Raw genomic sequence first — 21,074 nt, forward strand, 5'->3', positions numbered from 1 at the left:
GTATGTAACGATGTTTACCTTCTCTTTTTTAAGCCTGCTGCCCGTCCTTGGTCTCAGATATTTTCCCTTTTTTTAATGACTTAAAGCGAAAACCGTCCCTAACCACCAAGATATAGATAAATTGTATACGTATGTGCGTATTCGTTTATGGGTCTCAGATATTTTCCCTTTTTTTAATGACTTAAAGCGAAAACCGTCCCTAACCACCAATATATAGATAAATTGTATACGTATGTGCGTATTCGTTTATGTAACTTAGGTGGGTTTTTTTAAAATAAAATTGCGGCAAGGATTATCGCAATATAATGTCAATGATCAATATAAGGGAGAGGGCTTGTATAGGCCATAGCCATTGAATCAATTGATTTAATAAAATATTTTGAAATGAAAAACAAATGTCAATGAGGCTACCAGCTTAGATCTGCTAAAGCCAGAGTGCGATAAAGGTTTTACAATAAGTCTCTGTTGCGTTTCTTGTTTTCATCTAAATCTAGCTAGTTCATTTTTCAAATAAAAAAGAGCTTCAGTCATTTGTTTGATTTTGTTCGTGATAACTAGAGGTTTTTTTTCATAAACGACAAGTCACAGTAACGTGTTAATCAAATTTTTGCTCAACCAAAACTGCTCATGTTTTATGAATGACCTGGATCAACATAGTCAGTTATATTAGAAACGTGATTAACGGAAACAGACACCGTACATTTGATGTTGGAACACAATTACGTGAAGGTTTGCCCTTGACCCTTTTACAGCACAGACGGTTGGGACGATGCGCTTTCACTATCAACTTTCCTGGTCATTTTTTAAACGATACGAATGACAAACTTGGAAAACTGTCTTCATGTTGGTACTGTACCTATCATATTGTAAACACGTATTGCAACAAAAGGTGATATGGCAAGGCACTAAACAAAACGTTTGCCGTTTTTTTTTATTCAATGGTCATTTTGTGCAGTGTTAAAACGTATGTGTACATATACGTTTAAGCCTAACCGAATCAACTTGTCGAACTGACTGTCAGCTCGTTCGTACGTCTAACCCGTCACAGTCGAAACGTCACAAATTTCACTGGTTGTGTTAAATGATCGTTTATACAATTGTAGTGGCATATTAGATTGGAATCAATTTAGTTTGATGATATTTCTGATGCTTGCGAATTTCTTATCAGCATGCACGTTGTAGGGTCGACGCTGCTAGTGCTGAAATTCCTAGCGTACATATAATATTTATCTTAAGTCATTCCACGTGTGTACCTTCAGTACAACGTTTGCCCTCCTTGCCTCGATTCTCACACATCTATGATGCGCTAAATCGACGGATTACCTATACATCATGTAAGTAAGCCACATAAGAGCAGATACCATTTGTAACGTTGGTTTTTATTACCTGTATCCATTCCAAGCCATTTATTTACGTGTCAGAAGATGGGTTTTTCTTTTTCTTTGAGAATGCTTTGCTACCTTGTACTGCCTGAAGAGCCTAAGGGTAATACATAGAATCCATCTTCTACAAAGCTAATACGTTTATTTTTTTATCACAATGTTCCAATTTCACATGCATGAATACATGATGGCAACGCATTCGTCGATCAAGGTACATAGCCCGGAATCACTAGTGAGGTTTATACCCTTGAACCCTGAACTATACAGTTACAAGACTAGAATATACGTTTACAGTATATAACCCAGTACCTGTCGGGAGGCAATATGTTTGAAAAATTGTAATTTAATTCAATCAGTCTCATCGTTCCTAGACTACCATTCTACAGTTGTGGGATCGCACAACGTTACACGATGTGCACGGTGTGTGAACGGTGTGTGCACGATGGGCGAACGATAAAAAGCTGGACAATCATTGCTTGCGCACATTTGTGCGCACGATGGACGAACGTTGTGCGATAACAGTCGTGGTTGGTGTAAATTGAGGAATGCCTTAACGATATATACGGTTTTATGTTTAAACATATACACTTGATTTTTACGTATGTTTCTATATTCTAGCTATATGCATAAGCTTATTTTCTGTCTATACATTCTTATATTTAGAAATTGTGTTTTCGGTATATTTTAACGACCTTATTCGACACATGTGGCGTAATTGGCTAACCTTTATCAGGATGCCGGAACTTAATTTTTTATATTTGATCAAAATTTCAATACATTTATTGTTTCATAAAATACCAATAACACCTGGGATATTGACGCTGCACATAAACAACCCTAACATCTGAAGATAAACCGGGCATACAAATATGACTGACAAAACTTTGTTCTTTATATAATCAATCCTACAATTAATAACAAATATATACGTTCTATTAAAACTTTCAAAACAAGTTCATTGACAAATGACATAACACGATAAGTAGACTATATTGTAATCATTTTTTGAAAAAATAGCTGCATGACATTTAGATGATTAAAAATTGCAAGGTAGCTGATAGAGGATGAGGGAGGGATAAATTTAAGTTTTCACAATATTTTCTCAAACCATTATGGCGTCTTGATACAGCAGCGAGAGTGAGGGGTTTATCAGCTTCCACCCCACGGGGCGCTCGTTGCTACCTCTGACCAATGGGCATTTTGTTTAGCATAAAACAAATACTGGCGAAACCCTGTTTTGATACAGCATGTACTGGGACCAAAACATACCCCGGATGAAATTCAGAACAATGTACGAATCGTTTAACACATGTTTAAAAAGTGTAAAGGAATATTTTACGCCGAAAATTGTTGATTTGTGGATATGTAGTTTCTGTTATAATTAAACGTTACCTCAATGTGGTTTGAATTGAACTGTCGTGTCTTGACCCGTTATGCCTATTTATAATGGATGAATGGGTCGCTCACACGCGAGAACATACACGAAATTGTAATGTACGTACGATGTACGGTCGTATCTCGTCCGTATTCTCAGACTGAAGTTCGCTCTGTCGCTATTCTTATCGGCATTGTAAACATTTTTTAAAACTTTGCAACAGGTGCGTATATTTGATTAGTCAAATTTATAGACGGGAACAGTTATGTGAAGTCGGATATGGTTAATGTAGTTCTTTGGCTAAACTAGTTCCGTCCTGTCAATCTTTTTAGATTAAGTGGAGTTCATGTATATGTGGTACACATACCTGTAGAAACGTAACATATATAAAATGACCATTTCCGTGCCCTAATCTATTTTTACAATCAACAAATATCAGCCTTTGGGACCTCGGGTCAATTTAGGTAGGACATGGAAATTGCCTCATGATTATTGCCAAGTACGTGATTATATGGAATTCTCAACCCAGTACATATACTAGTGTAATGAAATTACTCCTCGCGAAGTTCATAAACACTGTTAAAAAGCAAGAATTAGGTGGAGGAAGAAAATTAGGGGAGGGGCGGGGGCAGGGGTTATACTAGATAAACGTACATGTTTTATGTGTACCAATAATTACAATTTTATAATCTCTAATACTTCTGTTATGAAATTATTATAATGTATTATTATTATATACGGAGGGGATAAGCGGATTGGTGAAGTACAGAGGGTCATTTTATAACGCATTTATATGCATTATTTTAATTGCTATCAAAGCTTGAATGGTGTGATAAAGCCGAGTATAGCTAGTAATGGAATACACGCCCATATCAGTAATGTTGTAATTTACGTTATTGTCATTTTGCTGCTCCATGGGTTTTAATGGACAAGTATATATTATCCCATAAAGGTATATGTACCATGACCACATCCGTTGTTGCTTGAGTTATGTTAATCATAGGTATTGGCGTAATTACCATCACTAACTTATATATTCTTTAACTCGATAATATAACCTAAAGTGGCGCAAAGGGGGTCATCGTAATCATGTGAAGATATGTCCTCATTGAGTTGTATAAAGAGTGCTTCCATATTCAAAGTAAGTACTTTAACAATGCACACGTTATATATGAAATAATTTGATTAAATATGCAAATATCGTTAATCAGTCTGTAAGAATAGAACACAGTCTATGGCCTAAAAATCGTAATTATTTCTACTTTTTGTGTATTATCAAAAAGAAGAAATCCATGCTTTTCTCAGCCATGTTTGTTTATTTACCTCCAAGATCGCAGAACGTTCTCATCGCCGATCGGCGTCTTGTGAGTGTTTGTAAAGGAGGCTATGTCAATGTTTGAAGTGATTAAAAGGGCTTTTAGTGGTGCTTACGGGCGGAATCCACACAAATCGGAATAAGCGCTGTTTAAATAATACTTTAAAGAAGTTTGTAACAATAACAATGAAAAAACGTGTGTGAGAGATCTACATGTTATGACAACTCAAGAGTCAAACGTTATTAACACAACGATTCAAAAAGCATCGGGTAAGGAGTATTTGCTGGTCTTTGTTGGGATTATACAAAGAAAACTGTATTAGACGTTTCCACTTGTTAAACATTTTTTCTTGAGAGAACTTCGAAGCCCGAGCGTTCTAGGTACAATTCAATACTGAGTACACATACCGATCTGTAGGCTTTGTAATTATTCCTATGTATGTTGTTTACTTACTTATGGAATTTTATTATGTATGAGTAATTGAAAGTAACCACATAGTACACGGATTTCGTTACGTCCATTACACAGCGACACATACATGTAAAGGGAAGTGTTCGTATTCGGCATTACTAGTATATCACAGGGTTGTTGTCTGTTACAATATATTTTATACCAATTATGTGACAGGGCTGTTGTCTGTTACAATATATTTCATACCAAGTATGTGACAGGGTTATTGTCTGTTGCAATATATTTTATACCAATTATGTGACAGGGCTGTTGTCTGTTACAATGTATTTTATACCAAGTATGTGACAGGGCTATTGTCTGTTACAATATATTTTATACAAAGTATGTGACAGGGCTGTTGTCTGCTACAATATATTTTATACCAAGTATGTGGCAGGGCTGTTGTCTGTTACAATATATCTTATACCAAGTATGTGACAGGGTCGTTGTCTGTTACAATATATTTTATACAAAGTATGTGACAGGGCTGTTGTCTGCTACAATATATTTTATACCAAGTATGTGGCAGGGCTGTTGTCTGTTACAATATATTTTATTCCAAGTATGTGACAGGGCTGTTGTCCGTTACAATATATCTTATACCAAGTATGTGACAGGGTTGTTGTCTGTTCCAATATATTTTATACCAAGTATGTGACAGTGCTGTTGTCTGTTACAATATATTTTATTCCAAGTATGTGACAGGGCTGTTGTCTGTTACAATATATTTTATACCAAGTATGTGACAGGGCTATTCTCTATATCGCGATATATGATAGAGTTCTTGTCTATTGCAAAATGTGACAGGGTTGTTGTCTATTTTAATATGTGACAGGATTGCTGTCTATTTAAATATGTGACAGGATTGCTGTCTATTGTAATATATGACAGGGTTGTTTTCTATTTCAATATGTGACAGGGTTGTTGTCTATTTCAATATGTGACAGAGTTGCTGTCTATTGTCATATGTGACAGGATTGCTGTCTATTTTAATATGTGACAGGGTTGTTGTCTATTTCAATATGTGACAGGGTTGTTTTCTATTTCAATATGTGACAGAGTTGTTCTCTTTCACAATATGTGACAGAGTTGTTCTCTTTCACAATATGTGACAGGATGGTTCCCTATCACTACGTTACCAATTTGTGTCATGCTATTCTCTATCATATTTCGTCACAGTTATTTTCAGGTGTGCTAAGCACGTGCATACTTTGTTTTCGCTAGCGGATATAGCCGTACATTAACACTGCCTTGTCATGTACGACTGGTATCCTGTATTGTTGTAGTCCTTGCATTGGTGTCCAAGTACTCACCTCACCAATTCCCCGTGTCATTCATAAACCACCTTTATCAATCATAGATATTGAGAATTGTCTATTTCTGATACCGTATTGTATTTGTTCCTATTTTGACCAGGTTGTTTTACATATAGAATCAGCGGTATATTTTGTTCACACCTTGTTTGACGTACAACTGTTCTATGTGCCGGTACATGTACATGCACTAAAGGCATGTTAACTGGCATTGTCGTCAAATATTCAATAGTTTGCTTGATAATGATGTCATTGTCTAGGCCTTTTTAATGGATAGATATAAATCCAAACGTAAAATATGAGTGAATACATTTTTACATTGAATAGATCCTACATGTATTTGTTACTGCTGTAAGAAGGGCGAGAGGTCACGAGTTTCTGCGGACATTGTACACTGGATTAACCGTGATTTATACAATATTGGCGTGTTTTGATGATATAACTGTCATTCTTTCAAATATTTCTCGGTATTAAGGATACCAGGCACAACCACCGCGACATTTTACCTGGTTACAATCTGCGAGGAAATAATTAAGCGAGACATGCCGCACAATAATATTTCTCTGTGAGCTGATGTACAACAGCGCGGTTCCTACAGCAAACAGTAATACGTGTATTTCATGCAAGCACTACCTTGAAAAAGTCACATTCTTCCTAGGTTTTGGAATGCATTATATTTAAGATATGTGCATCGTTTCAATGCCTTGGGGGTTTCAAACAAATTGGGCTGTACTCCCCACAAACGACAAAACTCCGGTTTAGACCGAAACTGTTATCGGCATTATGACATTTAATACGGCTCGGTAGCTTTAATGTTGTGATGTATTGTTGGACCATTTTTGCTATCCGTCATATACCAACGTGCTTTCATGTTATTCCCACTGTTAAACGGATCAGCCTGAGAGTGTCTATGCATATCTCCTATCCGTACGACTCGTAAAACTGCCATGGCCGTCACTGTGCGTTAGGATGATAAACTTTTAAGCAGAAACTTAATATTTCTAATCCCGAGTCGATCTTTAGGAAACGAACACTATAATTCGGCGACGTTATCTGCCGGGTCTTATAAGCCAGTCTATATAGTAACCATACATGGAAATTAAAGAGTCATTATACATAGTAAGAGTGAATTATTTCCATATAATGGCTCGTCACGCCTTGACATATATTCACAAGAAACACTGCTGTAGTTTCGTTTCCTTTTTTAGTGCTCTGATTTATCAAGGGGTTTATGTATAACTTTGCCATTACTAGTGATTAAATGTCCATAAACGTAGTCAAAATGGGTATATAAGTCAGTGTAAAAAAATGTTTTTCAATTCTCATTTTGAATTTGTTTTCATCTATGATGTGAAAATAATCAGCTTGTGCAAAACCATACATTGTATGTTCGACTATACAAGAAAGGTTACAAGCAGGCCACATGCACCTGTAACATACGATATTATTTCCAAAATACCAAAACTATCGCTGTCAAAATCTCAGACATGAAAGTCTTCGCTCACGATATAAAATGAAATCCACGTTTCTCTTAGATTGTTAAATTGCTAAAAAGTAAACATAAATGCATAATTATCTATTTATAATTGACTGTAAACTTTGATTTATACACTTTTGTGTAAGTTCGTGAAGTGTAGCCTTACAGACGATGTGTTATGACGATACGAAATGTTAGGAGGAAAATTATCTTGTCATCATAAAACAACAACACAGTGTATAGCGCTGTTTAACGTGAGATGACGAACTAATAAAACGTCGACTTCGGTACCCGGAACTGCCGAATAAGTGTCTAATAGATTAAACGTACTACGTCACGTCGTCACTATATGGTACCCGGAACCTCCGAATACATATCTACTTCCACGGACTTAGATAATCTAATTCCGTGCTACTACACAGTCATTATGGTTGTATTCTATCTATACTGGTTCGATGTTGGTGTTTTGATTTGACATTGAAGTATAGGTTTTGAGTGACTGGTTATCTTATCTAGATGCTTCAATGTCGTTACATGGTCAACCACTCTCTTGGCACTTTTTGGCAAATAGAAAATCTTAATGTGATTTGAACAATAATAGTAATCTGTTCATTCATCTTTAATTCGGAGGAGTGGTCAAACAATTCAACAGAAAGTTTGCAGAATTCATTCTATTAACAAGTAGACATGATACTATCAAAGCGGATTTACAGAAAAGTCGTTGTTGAACTTTCAAGATATACGAAGAAGAAAACGTGTCCAAATGAGAAATGATATGTGACGGCCTTGATTTTAATACACTTTTATATTTTTGACGTTCTATAAACAAATTTTGTCATTAACTGTCATGCGTGCTCCCTAAATTTATGAGAGGGACAGACAAATGTGAGACAGTGCCCATCCATCATCTGTAGCATCACTTAGGTCTCGTGGTTAAGAGTTTACAAGGTCAAACAGGACCACACTGTAGAAAATGGATTGAAAGGAGACAGTAACATAAAATATGTGTTTGTAGCCAAAATGTACAAACGGTAAAAATAGTCTATCATGACCTTTTTACAACATTTGTGTACCACCCAACATAAACTCGAAGAAGTTACTATTTCGGTAATATTCAACGCGAGCAGGCAGTCAGGAGAGACCAGTCTTACCCGACCTGAGAGTTTGTAGGGGTGTGCCGGAGTTGTTTTGTTTATTTCAAACGGGTTGTTTATAGTGCCATAAAATTGAATACTACAGCCTTGAAATCATATTACTCAACCCAGATCAAACTCCGGACAGTTTGACTATTAAAACCACGGACTTCTAATCTAATTCCGTATTAAAACCTAGCAATCGAATTACTCACCCAGATCATACTTCGTACAATTTGAATACAACATGGAACTAGTATTACTCAGCCCATGTTCTACCCTGGCAGGTGGAAGTTTGCTCGTAATGACAACCTTTTCGTGCAGTCTACGGAAGTCTGCCTTAAAGAACACGGGGTGGATTTTATTAAGACCACTTAGAAGCCTGTGTGGTTGTTTGGAATGGAGAAAAAAAATGAGAAAAAGAACATGAAACTGATATCACGGACTTAATTGATATATGTTTTACTTGCTTGCAAGTTGTCAATACACAAAGTGTCGATTGAACATTTAGGTTTTTGTACTTTAATCGAAGATAACACTTGTTAGATGACGTTATTACGCCCGATTGTAGTGAGCACATTTCATCACCTGGGGACCCTAGCATCTCCCTACTAAGGTCGACGTTTTATTATTCTAACACCAGTGACCTTACAGTGAGATGATCATCGCTGTCAATTGTATTTCCTGTGGGTGTAAACATCTCGAATGACTGGTCCGCACCTGAGAAAACAGCGCGAGCATTTATACTGTGTTAATAAGATATATACGTTCACTTCATTTAGGTGTCCTAAACTATTAAGTGTGAGTGGTATCTTCTGCAAAATGACCAGAGGTGACCACCCTTGTCCGGAATGGTCAGTATACAATATACAGACTGACCGTCATTGTGCGGATGTGTCCACCACACAATGTACAGCTGTGTCAAATTAAATGTGAGAGGGAGGGGGTCATAGACTTGTATAAATCTTGTTAACTGATAGGTACCTTAACGCCACAGGGACGATTACGTAAGCCCCACCCACCGATACAATCTGGGCTGGCTAATTACCAGCGTATCGTAACAGCCCAGTAATAAACACACTACAGACACAACCACGTCCGTTTAAACGCATATCGAGGCTGGCATACATGATAGTAAGTTATTTTATGTTTTTGTTTATTTTCATTTATTTTCGTATTACGTATGTTTTTTTTTTTTATTTGTTATGTTTCATTTGTATTAATTGCTTCGTTTACCCCGAGTATCTCTAAAGCGTATACAACATATTATATATTCACAATTCATTACTAGATACGAATTTTCATTTACTACTTCACATATTGATATGGATTCTCTTGTTTATGGTCGACACTATAAACAGATTATAAGATGTGGTAATGGACTAAGAACAGTTATCTAATTCCGTGATGTAGGGAAACAATTAAGTCGGGAGTGAGTTCGAGCATACGCAGAATTTTGTTTTTGAATTTACTGTATGAAAATTTCGACGGTAAAGGATAAAGAAAAAAATACTGGATTTGCTGGACGTACATACGTCTCTGGTATATAAAGGCAAGATTGTCATATGTTAAGTTCAAGAAGTTAACAAGATTGAAAATTGCCCACGTGTAACTCAAGCGATACTCAGGGATACATGTATGTCAATCGTTACTAAGGGTAATTGTAAATGATCTGTATTCCGTTGCATTATATAGGAATATATTATACAATTATATTTTAACATGGATTACGTGGTGTTACAGTGAAACTGTATTATACAAAGAGTATGTATAGTATAGTATTACTTTGGATTGTATTGTAAGATTATACCTGTACACAGAGACGTATTATACGTCTCTGCTGTACAGTACCATTATATCATTCAATCATGAGCTTTCTGTGTGTTATGTGGTGCTATTATATCGTATAATCATGTGTGCTCCGTTGTGCCGTAATGGACTTTATGATATATCTACAGCGTAATGATACAGTATAACACAGATAACACATAATACATCCATGTGCTATTTCGTGGTGTAGTTTGGTACAATTATACACATGTGTATATACGTGTGTTGCGTGGTGCCGTAAGGGGCTTTATTATATATATTAACATTATAATACGGATTACATGTTATACGTTCATGTGTTGTTTCGTGGTGTTATTTGGTACTATTATATTGAAACAGAAATCTGAATACCATGTCCCGTGTAAATACTGGATTCCCGGTTGAAGGTAGCACAATATTGGTGTAACTAGCCTAATGTCTACATGTATTAGCACTGACCTCGTTTTCAGAAATATCAAGTCCGACAGCCGACCGGTACCTCGATCCAATTAATCTGTGTCCTTTCATATAACTCTCCTCCCCTTCCTCGTGTTCTTACTCAGTACCCTTGAGGTCCCCTACCGAAGTAAACAAGGCTTTTTACATAATTATTACGCGTGTTTCGGTTAACACTCCGTGTCTTAGGAGGTTACGCGGTGTTATAACTCCTGCCCCGACATAGCTTTTGTTAAAGGAAATATAAAATCAATTGTATCAACCATCAAGGTGATTGAGAAATTGAAATGCCCCGTATAACTACCGTACATTTACTTAAATCTCCGATTGTCTTTTAAATGCCCCTTCTAAATTCTGGATAGATTTGATTGTGGACAAACAAAACCAAACAACAATAGGCACATGCGATTGAATCCGTGGGATTACCACGGTTGATTGAGCCTGACTCGATAGCCACCATTTAATTCATTTAGATAAACCACACAACACCCTTTAGACTGACCCGTTACGCATCGGAACATGTACATATATATCCTCCCTTCGTGATCGCACCAATTCCTTGTACCGTCGGTAAAAATCGTTTACAAATCAGCGATGGTTGTCGGGGCTGTTTTCATACAAGCCTGATCCAGACGTGTATGTCTACATGTACTGTCAGCCGATGTCTCTGATTCGATATAGATTTTAAACGATAGAGATCTGATGGTGTTAATAGTTCCTGTCGGCCGGCGATTACTATACTTACTGTATAAGCGCCTAACAAGCGTCTTGGCAGTCAGGCTGTGAGCCACATAATTTCATTAATTCTAAATATGCCAGCTTAGGATGTTCATACGTTTTATAACCTTTGAGATTACGATTTGAACATGAAATAGTTCATTTGACATATTTTAACGGCTATCATTGTATTTTGTTTTAACAGCCGTAGCGGGGAAAGTGGAACTCATACTCTGACGGAAGGCGAGATGGAGTTGGCTTTCTTGGAGCTAGGATTAACATTAGCGAAAATACAAGTCTGACTCGACATATATACAAGTGTGCGTGCTACCTACTGGAGAGTTTACGATTTGCCAGGATAAGTGTCGTATATTTGTGATAAAAAAGGAAGTGGATTTCCATATTTAGTGAGTGTTGATTCCCCACCCCCGGGGACTGTTTGCTGAGGACGGGCCCGGAGGACCCGTATTCTATATTACAGAGTAGGAGAATAGCATCCCAACTACACAGATGAAATGGTCGCCAAAATCTTCTGGCTGGGGACACTGCTACTCCTTCACGTGACGACGTCCAACAGTCTGCAGAACACCATCCGGATAGGTACGTACAGTTAGTTGCCCCTACATGTTCTTGGTTACGCATATACATAATTTCTACCACATGTAGTCGTGTATCAAGTCATTAAGTCTCACTTCCTGGGTACCAACGTATCAATTCTTTTTCAAAGGATCAAGAATAGGCACATGTGCACCCCACTGTTTGTGAGCTTATCAAGCACCCCCTCCCGCACCAACTTCCGTCGGACAACCTCTCGGATCATCCCCTCAAATCACACATATACAATGCACAAACAATTGTTACCACTAAACAGTAACACTCCCCACTCTCGACATAAGAGCTTTGCCATTCCCCAACTATCAATATCCCCTAACCCTATATACACCTAAATACCCCTCAATGGTTATAGCCCCAATTGCAACCCCATGGGAAGCGAAGGCCTGATTCTAGGTAATCTTTTTAATAGAGTTCTAAACTCCAACCGGATAGTCCCCAAACTGGTGATATAGGGTGTAATTTCGACAGTTTTCGCCCTGGTGTCAAAATGTGTAATTCAGTTGGCTGTAACTATGATCAATATCAGAAAAAGTGTCTTCACACCGGGATTTATTTGTTTGTACTTTTTCTTGAAACATCAAAGTTCAATTTCAGTAAATGGAATACCTCCAGTTAGGACAGGGTACCTTTAGCATACATGTAGCATGTATTTATTTCAGCGGTCAAACGGGGGAGTTATACAGTTTAAACTGATAACCACACATATTATATAGGAGAATGACGAAAGACTCCATGGCAATGTAAGGGTGGGGAAAGAAAAGAGGGAATACATTAAAAACCGGAAAACCTCACGTGTAATCTGTTTTATGTACATGTACGTGTACCATTTGACATGGTGTCTGTGATTAATACTCTGTGCACACTCCATAACTTTATGTAGCTGGAGTCATTATACCAATGATAATATACAAACGATTATATTTATTTTCGTGTGTGTTTACATGTGTAAAATGTTTTCATTTGTGGATTTAAAGTTGAAACGCGGGATGAGGTACAAGCAAAGTAGCATGATGTGAAGTTGATCAGGTAGCCTGGCGTGAACGAATATTATCATAACTAGCTTAGTCAGCTCTTGTGAATTATATAGATAGCCATGTATATTATAGTTTATGCATAAACATGTTAACTAAAATATATCTTTTTCTCTGGTGCAACTGTGTAAATGTACACGTGCGTTGGATTGCGAGTCAGAAACGTTATTTCCTGCTCTTATTATTACGGATTTTGTTTTTATCAAAATGGGACAACTTTATTTGGTATGAAATATTGATCCGAGTGTCAAGATGAGATATCATATTTCTTACTGGCTTCGCATATGAATTATCGGCAGCGGCATTATTCAAATGTGAGTGGCGCAATTTCAAATAAACAGATTATTTCCAAAGTCGAACCGTATTAAATTAACCATAACTATGTGTTAAACCGCTGCAGCAATGCTATATGGCACCATTACACAACTAGATTTATACGATTTCCTATTTGAATGGATTTAAACCGAGCTCGTATAATACACACGTTGGAAAGATAAGAAGGTTAATCCGACTGTTCCATGGAATACAGAGAAGTGCGGAATCCGATTACTGCTTAGAATATAATCCGTGCACGGTGTATGTCGGGACATTTGTGGCTGCGACCTGATTGGCCTGGACTTGGTATATTATACATAACAATGATAATGTCATAATCATGATTCTATTGTACCTCTGTATATGAAGAGTAGAAGTGTTTCCTACAGTACAAATACACATTGTGAGGATATTTAGTAAAAATGTATTCGGTTAAACAAATTAGCACTGCACTGGTACAATGTATTTAGTTTAAGACTTTTCTACAAGTAAACATTTTATTTGGTATTCAGCCAAAACGTTTTGTACAGGTAAACACAATTTACATAAGGTGTTTAATAGAAAACAAAAATACGAGTTTACACTGATTGTATTAGTATTTAGTTGGAATCGGAGACAGTTATCTCCAAACTAGGGAAATAATCGCAAGGGTTTTTGCGTCTGTTTAGCAGCATATAGTTTGCATGTCGACAGCATATGGCTCTCATGTCCTTTCTCCGCTGCCTAAATATATATCCATCCCTTTCCTCAGTTTCAAATGTATAGGGTCCAAAAACGTGGATAAGATAGTTAGGCTTGTGTCCTCGGGGAACCTTCGAGGAAATCAGCGATGTGTGATTAGTGATACTACGATGTAGGTAAACCACGAGGAAACGCTAATTAGACGATAGCTTACACAGACACCCCGTCAACACCCTAGATAGTTTGTTTTTCAGCATCAATGAAAAATGGGAGCAGAGATTTCACAAGAATCCTTTAGTGTTAAAATATTTATTTTCTTGCGAAAAAAGTAATGTTCAACAGACAAGAAACAAGGGCAGGTAGCCAGTACATCAATTAGCATCTTGGTGAAGGGTAACGTCAGGATGTTTACTCATTTAAGTCAATCAGGTCCAGGTGTTTTAAATGCACAGTTACATCTCAGAAGATATTTAGTATCACATTTTACTCGCGATGTCTGCCGAGAGTAAATTCAACTTTCCATATACCATATTTGTACAACCTCTCAAAATAAAAATAAAAACACTTGCGGTGAAAACATAACAGGAGTTTCTGAAGGGAGTAAACTGTTTGATAATGTTACTTCTCTTTTTAATATGTTACAATGTAATGTTACCTTCAAAGAAAACAAGGTCCTTCGTACTGTAGTACATCGAGGCTAAGCGTATATACTAATTTGACTTATAAATAGACCAACTGAGAGTAAATAATTAGTCCATACTCTAATTATCACCAAGTTATGACGTCATATAGATAAGAAAGATAGTTGAGAAACTGCGGAAATACATAGTATCAATAAATAACATGAACTCGATCTGTTATGGATTAAACGAAAGTAGGCTATTTATTGTTCTACTTTAAAACATTTTAGAATATACAGTCTGAGTCAGCGGTTTCTATCATTTGTATCTTATGGATGTGACCGTAACAGTTCTTTAATCACGAAACTGTTCAACGCTGCGTTCTCAGCTGAATTTGCGGACCACACGCAAAGGGAAACGTAATAAGCATAATGTGAAAACAGAGGAAGATATGACTTATTAATTTCATAAGTAGTTAAGTATTATCTGGATATATAGCTTCCACTTTTTAACAAGTAAATATTTCATATATAATATAACGGTGCGTACCAAAAAGTGTTAAGTACATACTCTCAGTATGACAGATAGACTGAAATCGGCAATGAATGCAAGACATGCATAATTGAATAATTCATGAAAACCGTACATGGGAAATCTTGTAGATTTATTCATTATCGGTGTTAAAATATACAATGTATATAGACAAATAAAACCACTGCATGACCAAGTCTTAATGATAGGGTATGGCCAATAGACAAGAATGGATTGTGAAGTGATTGAATAAGAAATGAATTACTGGCGACACATTTGAACTCCCATTCAGATAGTGTTATCGTCGGTACTGCTCTGATGAGTAGGAAATAGCGTACTCACCTGTATATTTATATGACTAAAGCTAACGTGTTCGTACATTAGTTACTCTAATAAATTCATTTTTTTTCAATTTGTTCTTAGACATTATATAAACATAGTTATACACTTGCAGTTTCATACGTTGTTTTTAATCTTAATTAAGTCAGTATGGAAAATAAATGAACTATTATTGAATTAAATAGTGATTAGCAGATACCTTACATATAAGGAATACAAACCCGAGTAGTAAGCGATATACGAGACTAACCATGCGTAGGCGTTCTTCAGTCTGTTGTGTCTGAGGTCTCATATTTCAGTATTGATGAATCCCATATATGACATTAGAATATGTGCCTTTCGGAGATTTAATTTCATATAACTCGAATGGAGCACATCTTTAAAGCTACCCGGAACAATACCCCTCTTGTTGTTTTGATGTCACGATGGATTAGTGCATACATCTGCATCTCAGAAAAACGATTTCTCAAGTTTGTTTTAACAATGGTGATTTTTGCATACTAATTAATAGGTAAATTTAAAATGCGCGCTGCTGGCGAGCGTTCTTAAAGGAGTATACGTACATCATTGTGAAGGTAATCCGAGAAGAGCATTCTTATCATTGATAACGAAATGAGTAATCCCTTTTCCGTATTATAATACTTATAGAGTAAACGGTCTATTAAAAACAGCAAAATCAAACCGAACAGACATTAATTAGGATAAGTAAACTAAATGTGAGAAAAGAAATCAAACATGACTAAGTAAAAACCTTTCGGAAACTGAACAACTCCTGTGAGACATACGACCTGTGAGACATACAACCTGTGAGACATACAGCCTGTGAAACAAACAACCTGTGAGACATACAGCCTGTGAGACATACAGCCTGTGAGACATACGACCCGTGAGACATACAGCCTGTGAGACATACAGCCCTTGAGACATACAGCCTGTGAGACATACAACCTGTGAAACATACAACCTGTGAGACATACATCCTGTGAGATATACAATATGTGAGACATACAACCTGTGATACATACAACCAGTGAGACATACAGCCTGTGAGACATACGACAGGTGAGACATACAACCTGTGAGACATACAACCTGTGAGACATACAACCTGTGAGACATACAACCCGTGAGACATACATCCTGTGAGACATACAACCTGTGAGACATACAGCCTGTGAGACATACAGCCTGTGAGACATACATCCTGTGAGACATACAGCCTGTCAGACATACAGCCTGTGAGACATACAGCCTGTGAGACATACGACCTATGAGACACACAACCCGTGAGACATACAACCTGTGAGACAAGCATGTGAGACATACGACCCGTGAGACATACAACCTGTGATACATACAACCAGTGAGACATACAGCCTGTGAGACATACGACACGTGAGACATACAACCTGTGAGACATACAAACGGTGAGACATACAGCCTGTGAGGCATACGACCCGTGAGACATTCAACCTGTGAGACATTCAACCTGTGAGACATACAACCGGTGAGACATACAGTCTGTTAGACATACGACCCATGATACACACAACCCGTGAGACATACAACCTGTGAGACAAGCATGTGAGACATACGACCCGTGAGACATACAACCTGTGAGACATACAGCCTGTGAGACATACAACCTGTGAGACATACAACCTGTGAGACATACGACCCCTGAGACATACATCCTGTGAGACATACAATATGTGAGACATACAACCTGTGATACATACAACCAGTGAGACATACAGCCTGTGAGACATACGACACGTGAGACATACAACCTGTGAGACATACAACCTGTGAGACATACAACCTGTGAGACATACAGCCTGTGAGACATACATCCTGTGAGACATATAACCTGTGAGACATACAGCCTGTGAGACATACAGCCTGTGAGACATACGACCCGTGAGACATACAACCTGTGAGACATACAACCCTTGAGACATACAGCCCTTGAGACATACAGCCTGTCAGACATACAACCTGTGGGACAAACAATCTGTGAGACATACATCCTGTGAGACATACAACCGGTGAGACATACAACCTGTGAGACATACAAACGGTGAGACATACAGCCTGTGAGGCATACGACCCGTGAGACATTCAACCTGTGAGACATTCAACCTGTGAGACATACAACCGGTGAGACATACAGTCTGTTAGACATACGACCCATGATACACACAACCCGTGAGACATACAACCTGTGAGACAAGCATGTGAGACATACGACCCGTGAGACATACAACCTGTGAGACATACAGCCTGTGAGACATACAACCTGTGAGACATACAACCTGTGAGACATACAACCCGTGAGACATACATCCCGTGAGACATACATCCTGTGAGACATACAACCTGTGAGACATACAACCTGTGAGACATACAACCTGTGAGACATACAACCTGTGAGACATACAACCTGTGAGACATACAACCTGTGAGACATACAACCTGTGAGACATACAACCTGTGAGACATACAACCTGTGAGACATACAACCTGTGAGACATACAACCTGTGAGACATACAACCTGTGAGACATACAACCTGTGAGACATACAACCTGTGAGACATACAACCTGTGAGACATACAACCTGTGAGACATACAACCTGTGAGACATACAACCTGTGAGACATACAACCTGTGAGACATACAACCTGTGAGACATACAACCTGTGAGACATACAACCTGTGAGACATACAACCTGTGAGACATACAACCTGTGAGACATACAGCCTGTGAGACATACGACCTATGAGACACACAACCCGTGAGACATACAACCTGTGAGACAAGCATGTGAGACATACGACCCGTGAGACATTCAACCTGTGAGACATACAGCCTGTGAGACATACAACCTGTGAGACATACAACCTGTGAGACATACGACCCGTGAGACATACATCCTGTGAGACATACAATATGTGAGACATACAGCCTGTGATACATACAACCAGTGAGACATACAGCCTGTGAGACATACGACACGTGAGACATACAACCTGTGAGACATACAACATGTGAGACATACAACCTGTGAGACATACAGCCCTTGAGACATACATCCTGTGAGACATTCAACCGGTGAGACATACAACCTGTGAGACATACAACCGGTGAGACATACAGCCTGTGAGACATACAACCTGTGAGACAAGCCTGTGAGACATACGACCCGTGAGACATACAACCTGTGAGACATACAAGCTGTGAGACATACAACCTGTGAGACATACAACCTTTGAGACATACAAGATACAAGAAACTTTATTTAATGTCGCATACAGGTAAACAAGGAGCATTAGCTCTTGAGAGCTATTATTGCGACAAACATATGTAGAAATAACAATAACATAGTATATTACAAGTAAAGGGAGATAATCACATATATTAATAAAAAACCCAGTAATAATTATCACAGAAAAAGAAAGTATACATATCCCAGGTTTCTAAGTGATTGGGAGTCCCCTACCTACAAAGGCCCCCGGGATATATATATATATAAACAGTGTTAATATATGAAAAGCATTAAATGTGATCACAGATAAGTAGTATTCAGAATAGGTAAATAAAAGACATAGTTAATAGTGAATGAATACTTGTATATCACACAAGAATTACTTAGGACTTAGGAATCAATTAACAAAATTTATCAAGTTTATACAATGCTAATATAGTAAAGAATAAAAATGGACAGAATATACACTATTATAGTGTGAATTAAAAATGATACCGAAATCAATTAACAAAATTTATCAAGTTTTGTAAAAAATTATATTTTAGAATATATGGAATTAAAATACAAATAAGATGCAGCAAAAATATAGAATAGAATTAAAACATGTAAGAAATGAGATAAGACAATGAAAGTATCACACAATCCAAAATGTTAGGTGGCAGAGGTAACCAGGGCACAGTATGAAGTATCACTCTTTGCAGATATTGCAAAGGCAGATGGGGCCATCCCAGGAATGGAGACCCATGAGACATACAACCGGTGAGACATACAACCTGTGAGACACAAGATGGATTTGTTTACCGTTTATGATATCATATATATCGTTATAATAAACCCCATATTGTGAAAGTTACTTTATATCTAAAGCATTGACTGGAAAAAAATATTTTTTGTCAGAATTATCGCTTTTGACATGCAGGATAATATTTTGTGCTAAATAATATGAGAATATTTCCCCTGAATTGTATTATAGGCAAATGCGCAGTTCATGAACAATCAATATAGATATGTAGAGAGTTGCCGTATATTTCCCGAATTTTTTGGCGTTTTTTTTGTTCCGGCCGTGGTAATTACTGTCGTCTATCTATCCATTATATCAGACTTTGTAATGGACATTCTGTAAATAGCATATTTCCAGTCTGTCTCACTAACATCGCACTGTGCTGATCAATAGTCCTTGAATAGAACTAGTGGCTTATCGGCGATAGCATTGTACTATACATATACATGTAGCCGAGGTCTTCACTCTAGTCTAGCTAAAGGCATGCTTAAACATTTGTGAAAATATTATTTTCACATTTTCTTCCGATGACGTTAGTAACCCTTAGAGTGCTACCCCGGTATGTCTTGTGTCTGATATTTAGACACGGTCGAAGAAACGGTCTCACTCTAGTTCCTCATTCTGTGACTATTAATACAGATTCTTTAAACTTTCGTTTGAGCTGTCTCTAGCAGGATACTAAATAACGATTTCAATGATTTGTTGTACAAACTATCCTCACCTCATTCTGTCTCACATACATGTTGATTTAGACGATAATTACTTAATATGAACATGGAAAAGCAATTTCACTATCAGAACTACAAAACGTTGGAACAGCCTTCCAGTAAACGTGGTATCTTCCCCTAACACAAACACTTTTAAAAATGGACGAAGCATGGACAAATCAGGACATGTTTTATAATTATAAAGCGACTATGATAGGAAGTGACCGTTAAAACTTTAGAATGAGTAATAGAGTCCGATGTAGACGAACTACAGTGGTTCCTGTACCGGAAAACAACTATAACTATGATAAATTTCGTATTTCCGTGATGAACATTTATGTATAAAATGGAACATGTTTTTGTAATTTATTGGCAAGGTATACTGTTTGGTGATATTTACGTCCTAGGCATCATGACCTGAGCTAATTAGTGTTAAATGTCTCGTTCTATGTGACACAGACCTGGTATGAAGTTGAGTACCAGGTACGAACATTGTTGTATTGTAAAGATCGTGTACCCTGCCTTTATACATTGTACTTCTTTATTTTAACATGCTGATCAGTCGGTATTGAAGAACAATACCTTTTGCTATTTGTGATTTACTGGTACTTGTATAACAAATAAAAAAAGATTATAATGTTTTTTACTGATAGACCTTCTCACGGAGGACGGTTAACCAGACTGATAGTCACCGATCCCAGTTCTTCTAGACAGACTTTGCCAATGTGGCGGCGTTCTCGAACTTAACGTTAAACTTA

The 21,074-nt window shown here is 37.4% G+C and overlaps 1 protein-coding gene across 7 annotated transcripts in view; it reads left to right on the forward strand.

Moving 5' to 3' along the window:
- The window catches only part of LOC110456386 (glutamate receptor ionotropic, kainate 2-like), a 105,767-nt gene that overhangs the window by 41,896 nt on the left and 42,797 nt on the right, over positions 1 to 21,074 (forward strand). For 5 of the 7 annotated variants that reach the window (XM_021507093.1, XM_021507091.1, XM_021507088.1 and 2 more), the window contains one exon: positions 11,634 to 12,028. In XM_021507093.1, the coding sequence (XP_021362768.1) occupies positions 11,944 to 12,028 (85 nt within the window). In that variant the 5' untranslated portion in view covers positions 11,634 to 11,943. Of the gene's footprint in view, positions 1 to 9,516; positions 9,581 to 11,330; positions 11,348 to 11,633; positions 12,029 to 21,074 lie in introns of those variants that run through there. The other 2 variants (XM_021507089.1, XM_021507092.1) reach the window with 2 other exon arrangements.

The sequence above is a fragment of the Mizuhopecten yessoensis genome, unplaced genomic scaffold (assembly GCF_002113885.1).
Source record: "Mizuhopecten yessoensis strain PY_sf001 unplaced genomic scaffold, ASM211388v2 scaffold8745, whole genome shotgun sequence".
Classification (NCBI taxonomy): Eukaryota; Metazoa; Mollusca; class Bivalvia; order Pectinida; family Pectinidae; genus Mizuhopecten; species Mizuhopecten yessoensis.